The sequence below is a fragment of the Aquarana catesbeiana genome, linkage group LG13 (genome assembly GCF_042186555.1).
Source record: "Aquarana catesbeiana isolate 2022-GZ linkage group LG13, ASM4218655v1, whole genome shotgun sequence".
In the NCBI taxonomy this organism is placed as follows: domain Eukaryota; kingdom Metazoa; phylum Chordata; class Amphibia; order Anura; family Ranidae; genus Aquarana; species Aquarana catesbeiana.
In genome coordinates, this window is record NC_133336.1 from 27,956,242 (window position 1) to 27,969,233 (window position 12,992).

At 42.1% G+C, this 12,992-nt stretch overlaps 1 protein-coding gene across 1 annotated transcript in view; it reads right to left on the reverse strand.

The window, feature by feature from the left end:
• Nucleotides 1-797: 797 nt before the first annotated feature.
• Nucleotides 798-12,992, reverse strand: part of TNFAIP2 (TNF alpha induced protein 2) — a 38,426-nt gene continuing 26,231 nt past the window's right edge. The window contains exons 10-12 of the mRNA XM_073609272.1: nucleotides 12,745-12,900; nucleotides 8,567-8,688; nucleotides 798-3,419 (exon numbers count right to left, since the gene is read on the reverse strand). Coding sequence (XP_073465373.1) covers nucleotides 3,278-3,419; nucleotides 8,567-8,688; nucleotides 12,745-12,900 — 420 coding nt within the window. The 3' untranslated portion in view covers nucleotides 798-3,277. The remainder of the gene's footprint in view (nucleotides 3,420-8,566; nucleotides 8,689-12,744; nucleotides 12,901-12,992) is intronic.

Here is a 12,992-nt window from a genome sequence, read left to right on the forward strand (position 1 = left end):
TTTTCAGGGGTTGGGCTTGGCCCCTTAGTTCTAGTGAATGGAACTCGTAAGGCGTCAGCATACCAAGATATTTTGGACAATTTCATGCTCCCAACTTTGTGGGAACAGTTTGGGGATGGCCCCTTCCTGTTCCAACATGACTGCACACCAGTGCACAAAGCAAGGTCCATAAAGACATGGATGAGCGAGTTTGGGGTGGAGGAACTTGACTGGCCTGCACAGAGTCCTGACCTCAACCCGATAGAACACTTTTTGGATGAGTTAAAGCGGAGACTGACCTCACAAATGCGCTTCTGGAAGATTGGCCAAATATTCCCATAGACACACTCCTAAACCTTGTGAACAGCTTTCCCAGAACAGTTTAAGCTGTTATAGCTGTAAAGGGTGGGCCAACTCAATATTGAACCCTACAGACTAAGACTTTGATGCTATTAAAGTTCATGTGCATGTAAGCCAATATTTATGATAGTACAGGCATACCCCACTTTTAAGTACACAATGGGGTTTATTTACTAAAGCTGGAAAGTGCAAAATCAGGCTCACTTCTGCATCGAAACCAATGAGCTTCCAAGTTTTATTACCAAAGCTTAATTGAACAATCTGGGGTAAGAAGCTCATTGGTTTCTATGCAGAAGTGAGCCTAATTTTGCACTTTTCAGCTTTAGTAAATAAACCCCATTGTGTACTTAAAAGTGGGGTATGCCTGTATAGTGTATGTATGTGAGCATATGCACTTAGACACTATTGAGAGTGGTAGCGCGGAGGTATTCGCGATCATTGTCTTACAACATTAGACATTTTTTTTTTAAATAGTTGAAAATTTTATTCACAACTTTATTAGTAACAGACATTTCGGTTTTGGTTACATTGTATAAAAAAATCTAAAAAAAACATACACAGAAAATATAAAACAAACTACACGCATACTAAAAAGAAGCACCAAATCTGAATGCATTTTGTAATTGTGATTTGGCAATTAACACTGCAGGCAAAGTGCTGTGGTACGAAACCACCTTTGAAAAACCCAACAAAAAACCAATTGGCAGGCATCAGCCGGAATCTGGTTGGTTGTTGTGGGGGAGTGCAAATACGGAGTGCTTGAAAAGCATCAGTGATACTTGTAGGGTTGGGTTTTGCATATCAACAGATGTAAAAAAAAAAGAGAGAAAAACCGATAGGGGTCTTGACTATTCCCTACTTCTGTGATCTACAAACTGCGGCCCTGGGGCCGGATGCGGCCCTTTGCTTGCCTTTACCTGGCCCTTCAGTCATTATTCCTACCATTGACACCAACAACGGGGCACTATTCCTTCCACTGACACCAACGATGGGGTGTTATTCCTTCCACTGACAACAAAAATGGGGCCCTATTCCTCTCACCGACACCAACTAATTCTCCCCCTAATACCAAAGATCAGGCATGGTTTACTCCCACTGTAGTCTGAAGAGCAGTAAACTGGCCCTTTATCTAGAAAGTTTGGAGACCCCTGCCCTAAAGGGACTAGAGGACTCTGGGACAGCCCACTCTGAAGACTTTGTAAAGGGACGTGCCTGTTCCACTTGGAAGGCTGAATGAACTGCTTGTAGATATTCCTGTGCTCTGTTTAGTACCGTAAAGACCAAAGGCATCCATTGTGTGGACTTTCCATTAATCTGACTACAGATGGGAACAAGCTGTTGTGTGATGGGCTACAATGGGGTCTGTTGCTCGTGACCTTTACGCAGAATTGACCGGTGCTTCTCAACCACCTGGCCATGGAACACTTCTAGACTGTGGTCTTTCTTCTCCTGGACCAACAACCAGTTGCCGATCCCCTGACCTCCCGCAGTGCCTCTCAACCTACCACAGTCCCTCTAACAGCCTTCAACCCCTGCAGAGTGTCAATATCTTACTACAGAGCCTCCAGTGCCCCCCAAAACTTCAATAACATTCTACAGTGCTCCCCAACCTCCTATAGTGCATGGTAGGCCCCATGCTGAAATATTCCTGTAGGCCTGGGAGCTATCAGTAAAGTCAGGAAGCAAAGGGTTAAAGAGCATATGTAAACTGTAAACTGGCCTTTTATTTAGAAAGTTTTAGAGATCCCTGTCCTACTTGATCTAAAATAAAAATCAAAGTTTGGGCTTTATTTATACTTTATTAGATGCATAGGTGTGCACCCTAAAGCTCAAACACACATGCGTGTGTGTCTATATATATATAGATATATCTATATCTATATATATATATCTAGATAGATATATCCATATCTATCTAGATATATATATCTATATCTAGATATATATATAGATATAGATCTATATATATAGATCTATATCTATATATAGATCTATATATAGATATAGATCTATATATAGATAGATATATATCTATATATAGATATATATCTATCTATATATAGATATATATCTATATATCTATATATATATATATATGCCCTTGATATTGATCTCCTTGCTAGCACAGTGAAAGAGAAGTGCGTAATCACTTCTCTTATGGTAGAGACGGTAAGAGGGAGGACTTTCCCATCTCCCCGCTGCTACACAGAGCGATCGTGCTAATGTGCACTAGGTGATTAGGGAGTGTCCAGGCACACCCGTCACACCCTGTGCACATGCATATGATTGGATGTTTTTGGATTGATATAAATTACTCTTCTTTTGCAGGTTCTCATTGCTCTTCTAATGAATAAGCTTGCGCGTCCTCCTAGCACATGTTCCAAAATTCAACAGCATAAAAAATAAATAACAAGGAAAAAAAACAAAAAAACACAGAAGCCCTCTTACAAAGACGACTCAATGTATAAACAAATCCAACCTTAGAGTACAAAAAAAAAACATAATAACATGCAAAAGCAACTTAAAGACTCTCCATTATAGGAGAAAATATATCACACAGCCATGTAGATGATAGTAACAGTCTATTTACAACCATAACAATATAATACAAAAGTAAAATATATATGATTTGAGGTTTGTGTCTCCACCCTCCAGAACGTGATGAAGGAGTCACAGCTGATCTCCCAAGTTTTTTTTTTTTCCTATTGATTCCCCAAAGTGACGTCAGAGTTTAGCCTGTTACTCAGTTTGATAGCTTCCACGGAGAACTGAAGCAACAGTCCGGTCACATGATGGTCACATTGGATCTTCTCCTATTTATTAAGAAAAGAGACCGAGGACTACATTGGCATAGGAGTCCGGTCAAATGTAAACAGCTTATTTTGCTTCCGTAACGTCGAAAAAGTCTTTGATACCATTTGAGTTTCTCCCGAGAGAATCAAGAAGGTCTAATTGACTCAAAAAGTTTTTGTTTGTCGTTAACTATCCGTTCAACCGTGTCTGCCGTCTTCAAGATGGACTTTACTTCGTTTCTGCTGAGGTTTCCCTTCATGTACAGGATGGCTTCAATTTGCTTGTTCCTGCAAAAGATAAATGGGATTGTAATCACTTAACATGCATACACCTATCATGGTAAAAATGTATCTTAAAGCAGAACTTTAGCAAGGAACATACATCCCACATTAATAATTATGCCACCAAGATGAGCGTGTGCTGTAAATTGCCTCCGGCATTGCTCCAGTTTCTTCTTGCCGGGGGGCGACCATTTTACTGAAGCCCAGAGCCCCTGAACAGCAGTAAATCTTTAGGCTGTCAGCAGATCTGCCTCTACAAATTAAGCTCTGTTACACCACTTGTACCTACAGGTAAGCCTATAATAAGGCTTACCTGTAGGTACTGTGAGTATCTCCTAAACTTGCACTGTTTAGGAGATATTCAGAGTCTATGCTTCAGCCACTCACACCGCCGGAGCCCACGAACCCGGAAGAAACACCGGGGGAAGATGTCAGCGGTGAGCAGACACCACTGGAAGGGCTTCATTCTAAGGTAAGTATTTCATAATGTGCTGGTATGCAATGCATACTAGCACATTATGCCGCTGTCTTACAGGTTTTTTTTTTTTTATTACTCAGTGGTTTACAACTGCTTTAAACAGAGTGCCTAAAAACAGAGCGCAACTGAGCATGTGCAGAGCAGGGGGAAACAGTGTATTACTGGATTTTAAACAGTACAGACACTTATTTTTAATGTTTACATAGCTATAACTGCAAAAGGAGCCAGCCTGAAGTGATCTAGCAGGACTTCATTTTTTGACAAAAGTTCCAATTTAAAGTGTTACTGAACCCAGGACCCTGCATTTACTATATCTGGTCACCCACAGTACACAGAACATAACAAAATATAAACTGCTAAATAAATTTTCTCATCAGCAGTATATAGCAGTCTTGTGACTTCTATCAGTGTCTGGTTAAAGCTTGTAGGAGGAGTTTTCATTCTCCTCTGACTGTCCTATGAGTCTGCATGACCCCTGACCCTCTGTCTGGACAGCGCTGATTGGCCCTGTGCTGATCACATGCACCCTCCCCAAGAAAAAAACAAACTCTCTAGCAATACACACCAATCAAACTTTTAATTTTTAATTTTTACATAGGTCATTATTGCACGACAGTGTTCATATAACTGGTGTGTCGGTGATCAGGGAAACTGACTGGTGACCGTATGTAAAAAAAAAATAGAATAATTCTTTTAAAAAAAAAATTATTACATTTTTTTTTTTTTTTTTTTTTTTTTTTACGATTTTGTTTGTAACATTGTGACCAGAGCAATACAGTGTTATAACAGTAACACTGTACTACTCTGGGGAAGTGATCAGGATTTTTTAATCGTTTTACACATTATGACTGCTTATATCAGTGAATTTCATTGGTATAAGCAACCATTTTTACTGAATGAAATTGATTCAGTTGTGATAAGCCGTGATTGGCCTCAGCTAATCGCATTGCACAGATGGGCTGTGATTGGCCCTGTCTGTGTACCATGTGATCACTGTGGCCAATCACACAATTGTAATCAATGTCTGAGAATATATTAATTCTGATGTACTGATCTCATTTCTTCAGGTCCGAAAATGCCCCGCAGTGCTGCCCCCCCCCCCCCCCCCCGTGAGGCGTGTTCCAGGTGGACGTTATATGATGTCCACCCGGAACGATAAATGTCCCACCCATCCATCATTTGACTATAGGCCTGGCGGGAACTGGTTAAATTAATACAGTTATGAGTTAGAAATTTGATATGAAGATCATCCAAAGCCAATTTACTATTTTTAGTTTTTTTTTTAATTTGAATTATGTTGAAGGTGAACTCCAGCATAGATACATAATTTGACCACCTTGGATACCACCTTGGCTTGATGTAAGTGCATGTCCTCTATCTGAAGGGTTGTTGAGGAAGTTGACAATTACCAAGAGCATGGCTATTGCTACATACAGTGATAGCCATGCTTTTCCAGGTTCTGAGCAAGAAGCTTCCCCTCTGCACATTGACCAAAGGGGGTTGCTTGTTCATGATCTCCACCATTCTTACAACGTATCTCTGGTTGGCTCAGGTGGAGAGCAGGGGTGATTACATCATGATCTCCTTCAATCAGTGAACATGACCTCCACCATTCTTACAACGTATTGTATTTTTTTTAGTGAATACAAGGCATTCTCTGATTGGCTCAGTTGGTGAGAAGGGGTGATAACATCATGATCTCTCTTTTTTTTTTTTTTATTGAATTAAGTTTAAGCTGAACTCCAGCATAGATACATTGGCCACCTTGGCTACCACCATGGCTTGATGTTAGTATGCATATCTTATATCTGAAGGGTTGCTGAGGACGTTGACAATTACTAAGATAGTCCATGCTACCTACAGTGATAGCCACGCTCTTCCAGGTTCTGAGCAAGAAGCTTCCCCTCTGCACATTGCCCAAAGGAGGTTGCTTGTTCATGATCTCCACCACTCTTACAACGTATCTCTGGTTGGCTCAGGTGGAGAGCAGGGGTGATTACACCATGATCTCCTTCAATCAGTGAATGTCTTGTATTCACAAAAAATAAATAAAAGGTTGAGGTGTCAATCATGCAACCCACCCCCTGTGTTCAATGTGCAGAGGAGAGGCCGTTCGTACTGAACCCAGAAGATCGCATCTATCCCTGTATGTAGCATGGGCTACTACACTCATCTACAGCATCTCCCTCAGAATATCAGATATGCATACTTGCTTTCATGCCAAGCTGACCAAATATAAGTGCAAGAAAATAAATTTCTGGAATTTACCTTTAAAAGGTTGGGTATATATAGCATTCTTCTGGTTAGCTGGTCTTGTTTTTTATTTATTGTTTAGGTTCCGATTTTATTTCCCTCGGCTCCCTGCGATATTTGGGGTTTGGACCTTTTTTTATCTGACTGGCTGCTCTGAGTTGGCTAAATCAGTTTCCTTCCAACAGTTTAAAAAAATTAGGTCCCTTGGACTTCTCTATAAATACAACGATTCCCAGGGCGCCCCTCATCTTCCTGAGATCATTATCCTCTGGCTGATTTCATTTGCTATTTTGTTTTTTTTTTCTGTGGAATTTGAGTGTATCAAAAGGAAGCGTGCCAAGACCAGCAAATGCTAGTAGAAAAGAATCCATCAGCTGTTGAAGCACACCATATGAATGATTCATCTGGCCAGCCGAGGGAATTGCATTTCGCGGGAAATTAAATCTCCAGTTTGACTTCCAAGAAAAGCGCTTCTTTCCGAGAAGTCAACTGGCTGCTTTGTAAAACCGTAATACCATCTGGAGACATTTAGCGGTGTGTTGTGTTAAAGCTGGGGAATGTATACAGACCGACAACGTCTAATATTTCTTGAACGTCAGTGGTAGTTAAAAGTGAAAGCAAATGTTTTTTTTTTTTTTTGTTCAACTGATCAATCATTACCTCTAATCAATATGCCTGAATTTACCATTATTGCTCTGCAGCCACAATCCTTGATATATAGAGCAGTAAAAATCCAAATGTAGTTAATACTTTCTATGGTCCGTTTTGGTGGCAACACAAGTTGTAGACATTGTAAACCTTCCACAAGGGCTCAGAGCATACATTGGGGGGGGGGGGGGGGGGGGGGGGGACACCCATAATATCAGTGTTGCAACTCTTCCCCCACCCATCCAATGATATCAGTGTCTCTTCCCCAATTCATTCAGTGATATCAGTACCTCCACCCCAACCCATCCAGTAATTTTAAGTGCCTCTTCCCCAACCATCCACTAACATCGGCACCTCCACCCCAACCCATCCAGTGATATCAGCGCCTCTTTCCCGACCAATCTATTGATATCAGTGCCCCTTCTCCACACCCAAATTCAATGATGTTGGCATCTCCTCCCCCACCCATCCAGTAATGTCAGCGCCACTTCCCCCACTCATCCAGTGATATCAGCTCTCTTCCCCCATCTATCCAGTGATATCAGTGCTCTCCCCCCACCCATCCACGGACATCAGCACCTCAACCACTCATCCATTGATATCAGTGCCTCTTCCCCCACCCGCCAAGTGATATTAGCACCTCCACCCCAACCCATCCAGTAATACCAGCGCCTCTTATCCCAACCACCCACTGACATCGACACCTCCACCCCAACCCACCCAGTGATGTCACCCCTCTTCTCCCACATCTCCAGTAATATCAGCACCTCCACCCAACCCACCCAGTAATATCAGTGTCTCTTCCCCCAACCACCCACTAACATCGGCACCTCCTCAATCACTCATCCAGTGATATCAGCCCTCTTCCACCACCCATCCAGTGATATCAGCCCTCTTCCACCACCCATCCAAGTGATATTAGCACCTTCACCCCAACCCATCCAGTAATACCAGTGCCTCTTATCCCAACCACCCACTGACATCAGCACCTCCACCCCAACCCATCCAGTGATATCAGCCCTCTTCCACCACCCATCCAGTGATATCAGCCCTGTTTCACCACCCACCAAGTTATATTAGCACCTCCACCCCAACCTATTCAGTAATACCAGTGCCTCTTATCCCAACCACCCACTGACATCAGCACCTCCACCCAACCCACCCAGTAATATCAGTGCCTCTTCCCCCAACCATTCACTTAACACCAGCCTCTCCTCAATCACTCATCCAGTGAAATCAGCCCTCTTCCACCACCCACCAAGTGATATTAGCACCTCCACCCAAACCCATCCAGTAATACCAGTGCCTCCTTATCCCAACCACCCACTGACTTCGGCACCTCCACCCCAACCCATCCAGTGATATCAGCCCTCTTCCCCCACTCTTCTAGTAATATCAGCACCTCCACCCCAATCCACCCAGTAATATCAGTGCCTCTTCCCCCAACCATCCACTAACATCGGCACCTCCTCAATCACTCATCCAGTGATATCAGCCCTCTTCCACCATCCATCCAGTAATATCAGTGCCTCTTCCCCCAACCATCCACTAACATCGGCACCTCCTCAATCACTCATCCAGTGATATCAGCCCTCTTCCACCATCCATCCAGTGATATCAGTGCCTCTTCGCCCCCACCCACCAAGTGATATCAGCCCTCTTCCACCACCCACCAAGTGATATCAGCACCCCCTCCCCAGTCTGTCTGCCTTTTAATAAATCAACCCCTATAATTATTTTCTCCTTGAAGGGGACGGCTCCATAATATCCTTACCGAATATCTGGATAGGCTTCAACCAATGTGGCTACTTCCAGCTGAATTGCATTCAGATCCTGAAGTCGAATTATTTCTGCCACCTTGTGTAAAGCAGGTTTCAGCCAATCTTCACCTGAGCGCTGTCAAAATAATGATATATTATTATATTTAGTAATCAAAGGCATGACCAAATGCGACAGGTGAGCTAAGAAGACACAGTGCTAAGACGTCCCCTGAGGTCTAATAGTTGCGATTATGTGATCCACCTGACCTCATGCTTATAATACACGCTGTCGCCCAGCCTCTAAGTGTGCCCAACATTGCCCTTATTTCTCTCAGGAGAATTCATAGAGAGTGTCTTAAGCTGGCCATACATTATACAATTTTCTTGTACAATTTTACTTTAACTTTAACAAAACCATATAATATGAGGTCAGACTTAAACACTTTCAATTTGCATGCAATCAGGCAGGCCCTTGCACTACATAATTGAAGGTACATCTAAAGAAACAAAAAAAAATTGTATTCTGTTGTAGGCAGGTACATGAATCAGGGGCATGCACCGAGCGTGGAGGTGCAATGAGTGTCCATGTGAACACTTTGGCCTCGGTAGAACTGTGCTTCCTCTTGCCGCCGCGGTTGTCACACAGACAGCAGTGGCAGTAAAGCTTCGAAGATTGGTGGACGGAGCCTGATGGGGATTCAGACACTAGTTCCCTATCAGGTCCAATTGCTTTGTGCATGCTGAAAAACCAGCAGCCCACTAACTCCTGATCAGCGCTCTCAGCCAATGGCAGAGAGCGCTGATCGGAGTGTTCTGGTGGTGGGGGGGGGGGGGCGTGCCCCTGTCAGAACACAACAGCTCAGCGGGAGGAGATTGCTGCACTAACCACTAACTTTGCATAGTTAGTAGAGCGGCTGGGTAGAACAAAAAATAACTCCTAGTGCTTTACGCAATAGACAGCTTGCTATTGGCTATAGAATTTGCCCACTGCCAATCATAGGGAGAGAACAGACCTGATGGGAAACTAGCGTTTTAGCTTCCCTATCAGGCTCCACCTACTGAACGTCATTGGTTCTTATGAGGCTGTGAAGCCGACAGCCTCCTTAACAACCAATGACAGGTGGGCAAAAGAGAAGGTAGCAGCAGCACACATGCTGCTCTTCTTCACAGCGTACAGAGACAGGCACTCTGCCTGTCTCTGTATGTCAACTTACACTTGGTCTTAATTACCCCTAGTCTCCCTCTATAATTTTTCATTTGTAAAAGTATAGCTATTGAGAACTAACCAAAACTTCTGCACATGTCGGTAAAGCTAACAAAGAGGAACTTTTGGATCTGGCACAGGCCATTTTAAAGGGCCACGGTGTTAGAAAATTGTTGTTAGAGATTTATTGAATTCCCCTGAATATGCTTGATCAGTATGGGTTCAGGCAGTTGATAGAGCAGTGGAGAGGCTCTCAGCTCTGACTCTGAAATAGCAGGTAAAAACTACAAAGAGTGGCAAATGTAAACCTTTTGTACACCTACACAGCTATATTAATTTTCAAATACCTATTCACATTTTTGCTTACAACATGGCTGTCCTCGTGCATTTATATCATTATAAATTATGCACAAAAACAAAGTTTTTTTTTTTTTTTTTTAGATATATAGACACTTTGGGGTTGATTTACTAAAGGCAAATAGACTGTGCACTTTGCAAAGTGCAGTTGCACGCTGCAAGTCCAGTTGTTTCGGAGATTAGTAAATAAGGGACACCTTCACTTTGGAAAGAATACAAAATAACGTGCAAGGAAAACAAAAAACAAAAAAACAGCATGATTGCTTGCGCATGATTGGATGATGGAAGTCAGCGGAACTTCTGCTCATTTACTGAGCTCTGGAGCAACTGCACTTTGCAAAGTGCACACAGTCTATCTGCCTTTAGTAAATCAAAGCCAGTATTACTTGCACAAAGCTCGCCTCTTTCATGTGCAAATCTAAAAAAAAAAACCTTACATTTCCCCTTTAGTTAGACTGGAATCCTTTGTTACTAGACTGCGGTATATTTTTTTGTCTCAGTTACAGTTCTCGGTTAAACTATTTCTTTGGTAGATCCAGACATCAGCGGCACAAGAGATTAATTAGCGGAATCAAAGCACCTTTTGTCTGGATACCTATAGAGATTGGGAGTTGATGTTGTGCTTTGGAAATTGCTTGCCCACATTTCATACTTTCAATGGATTCCTGACACAGCCAACCTAAGAGGCCTCTACACAGTTTACTTTGGAAATTCCTGCGTGGGGAAAGGGTCGGGCGGCAGTTTTATCTTACTACAGAAGCCGAGACGCGGAATGAACACCATTAACCCATTCGATGTTTGAATTTATTTATTTGTTTAGAAACGCCTCCTCCTGTGCCCTAATCCCATAGCTCCCAACCGTCCCTGATTCTGAGGGACTGTCCCTGACTTGGTGGGACACTACACCACTGTGCCGCATATTGTTTACATTCCTTGCAATAGGAATAAAAGTGACACAATTTTTTACACCATTAACCCATTCGATGTTTGAATTTATTTATTTGTTTAGAAACGCCGCCTCCTGTGCCCTAATCCCATAGCTCCCAACCGTCCCTGATTCCGAGGGACTGTCCCTGACTTGGTGGGACACTACACCACTGTGCCGTTTATTGTGTACATTCCTTGTAATAGGAATAAAAGTGACACAATTTTTTATTTTTTTTTAAAACAGTGTAAAAATAAAAAATAAAAGGTAAAATAAATAAGAATTTTTTTTTTTTTTTTTAAACGCGACCCGTCCCGCCGAGCTCGTGCGAGGAAGCGAACGCATACGTGAGTAGCGCCTGCATATAAAACGGTGTTCAAACCACACATGTGAGGTATCGCCGTGATCGGTAGAGTGAGAGCAATAATTCTAGCCCTAGACCTCCTCTGTAACGCAAAACATACAACCTGTAGAATTTTTTAAATGTCGCCTATGGAGATTTTTAAGGGTAAAAGTTTGTCGCCATTCCACGAGCGGGCGCAATTTTGAAGCGGGACATGTCGGGTATCAATTTACTCGGCGTAACATTATCTTTCACGACATAAAAAAAAAATTGGGCTAACTTTACTGTTGTCTTATTTTTTAATTCAAAAAAGTGTATTTTTTTTTTTTTAAAAAGTGCGCTTGTAAGAGCACTGCGCAAATACGGTGTGACAGAAAGTATTGCAACGACCGCCATTTTATTCTCTAGGGTGTTAGAAAAAAAAATGTATAATGTTTGGGGGTTCTAAGTAATTTTCTAGCAATAGAAAATGTTTTTAACTTGTAAACAACACATCTAAAAAAAGAATTCGGTACTATTCTAATTCGGAAATTCGGATACATCCGAATTTCCGAATAACGAAAATTCGTCCGAATTTTAATTGGAACGAAGCGAACAGCACGTGTCTAGCCTTTAGTAAATCAACCCCAAAGTGTCCTTAGATTTTCTGTAAACTGTTCTTAGAAACATTCTTAATTTCAGAAAGGGGGAAGGGAATATGCAAGGTGGGAAGGAACGCAGGAGATTCTTTTTCTTTATGACAGGTCCACTCTTGAGCACTAACAATGCTCTTAGGACTTTAGAACATACAGGAACCTCCCCATGAATAATCAAAGGTCATTCTCTATTCATTTATCTACATAGAAAAAATTCTTGATAGCATAATCTGTTGGTTGAACTGGATGGACTTGGACTTTTTTCAACCAGATTAACTTTGTAACTATGTAATGAATGAGCAGCGAGAAAAAGCTTATCATAGTCTGATGTTATCGGTAATGGGCAGGCTGAAAGTGACCTGGCATTGCCAACCTTAGATATCATGTTGATCCTCAGATATTCTGAGCCACTGACTTAAATGACTATCTAACACGTGAAGGGTATGCGAAAACACCTTGTTTGCTTCCTCCAGGCCAAAGAACTGAAGACATTAGATCAACATGGCAGCCAGGCTTCTAGAATTTTCAGCAGGGGAAGTCAACAATTTCCATTTCTCTGTCTAGGTTTACTTAATGTTCTTGCACCTTGGACGTATCAAACTATTACCACAACTGGCTGGTCTTTCCACTTTCCAACAAATCTGCTACAAGTTGACCCCCTCAAAATGCTGCTAAAACAAGTCTGTCTTTAAAGTCGCTGTAATGGTTATGATATAAAAGAGGCTTACATAAAAAGCTGAGAAGGAATCGATGAGCTCTGCATTCTCGCCAATCTGGGTAGCCAAAGTTTGCATCTGCTGCGCGCTTTTATAGCTGACTTTTCTCTTGAGGATCCGTGCCAGGTGCTCTTGGACCAGGAACTTATGGATTTTCCCAGACAGTACCTAAAAGGAAAGCATCATAGACTTAATAACCCATAGCATGTGGGAGTTAAATGGAGGACGCGACTGGGAGTTTTCTGTCAAAAATGTTTTTT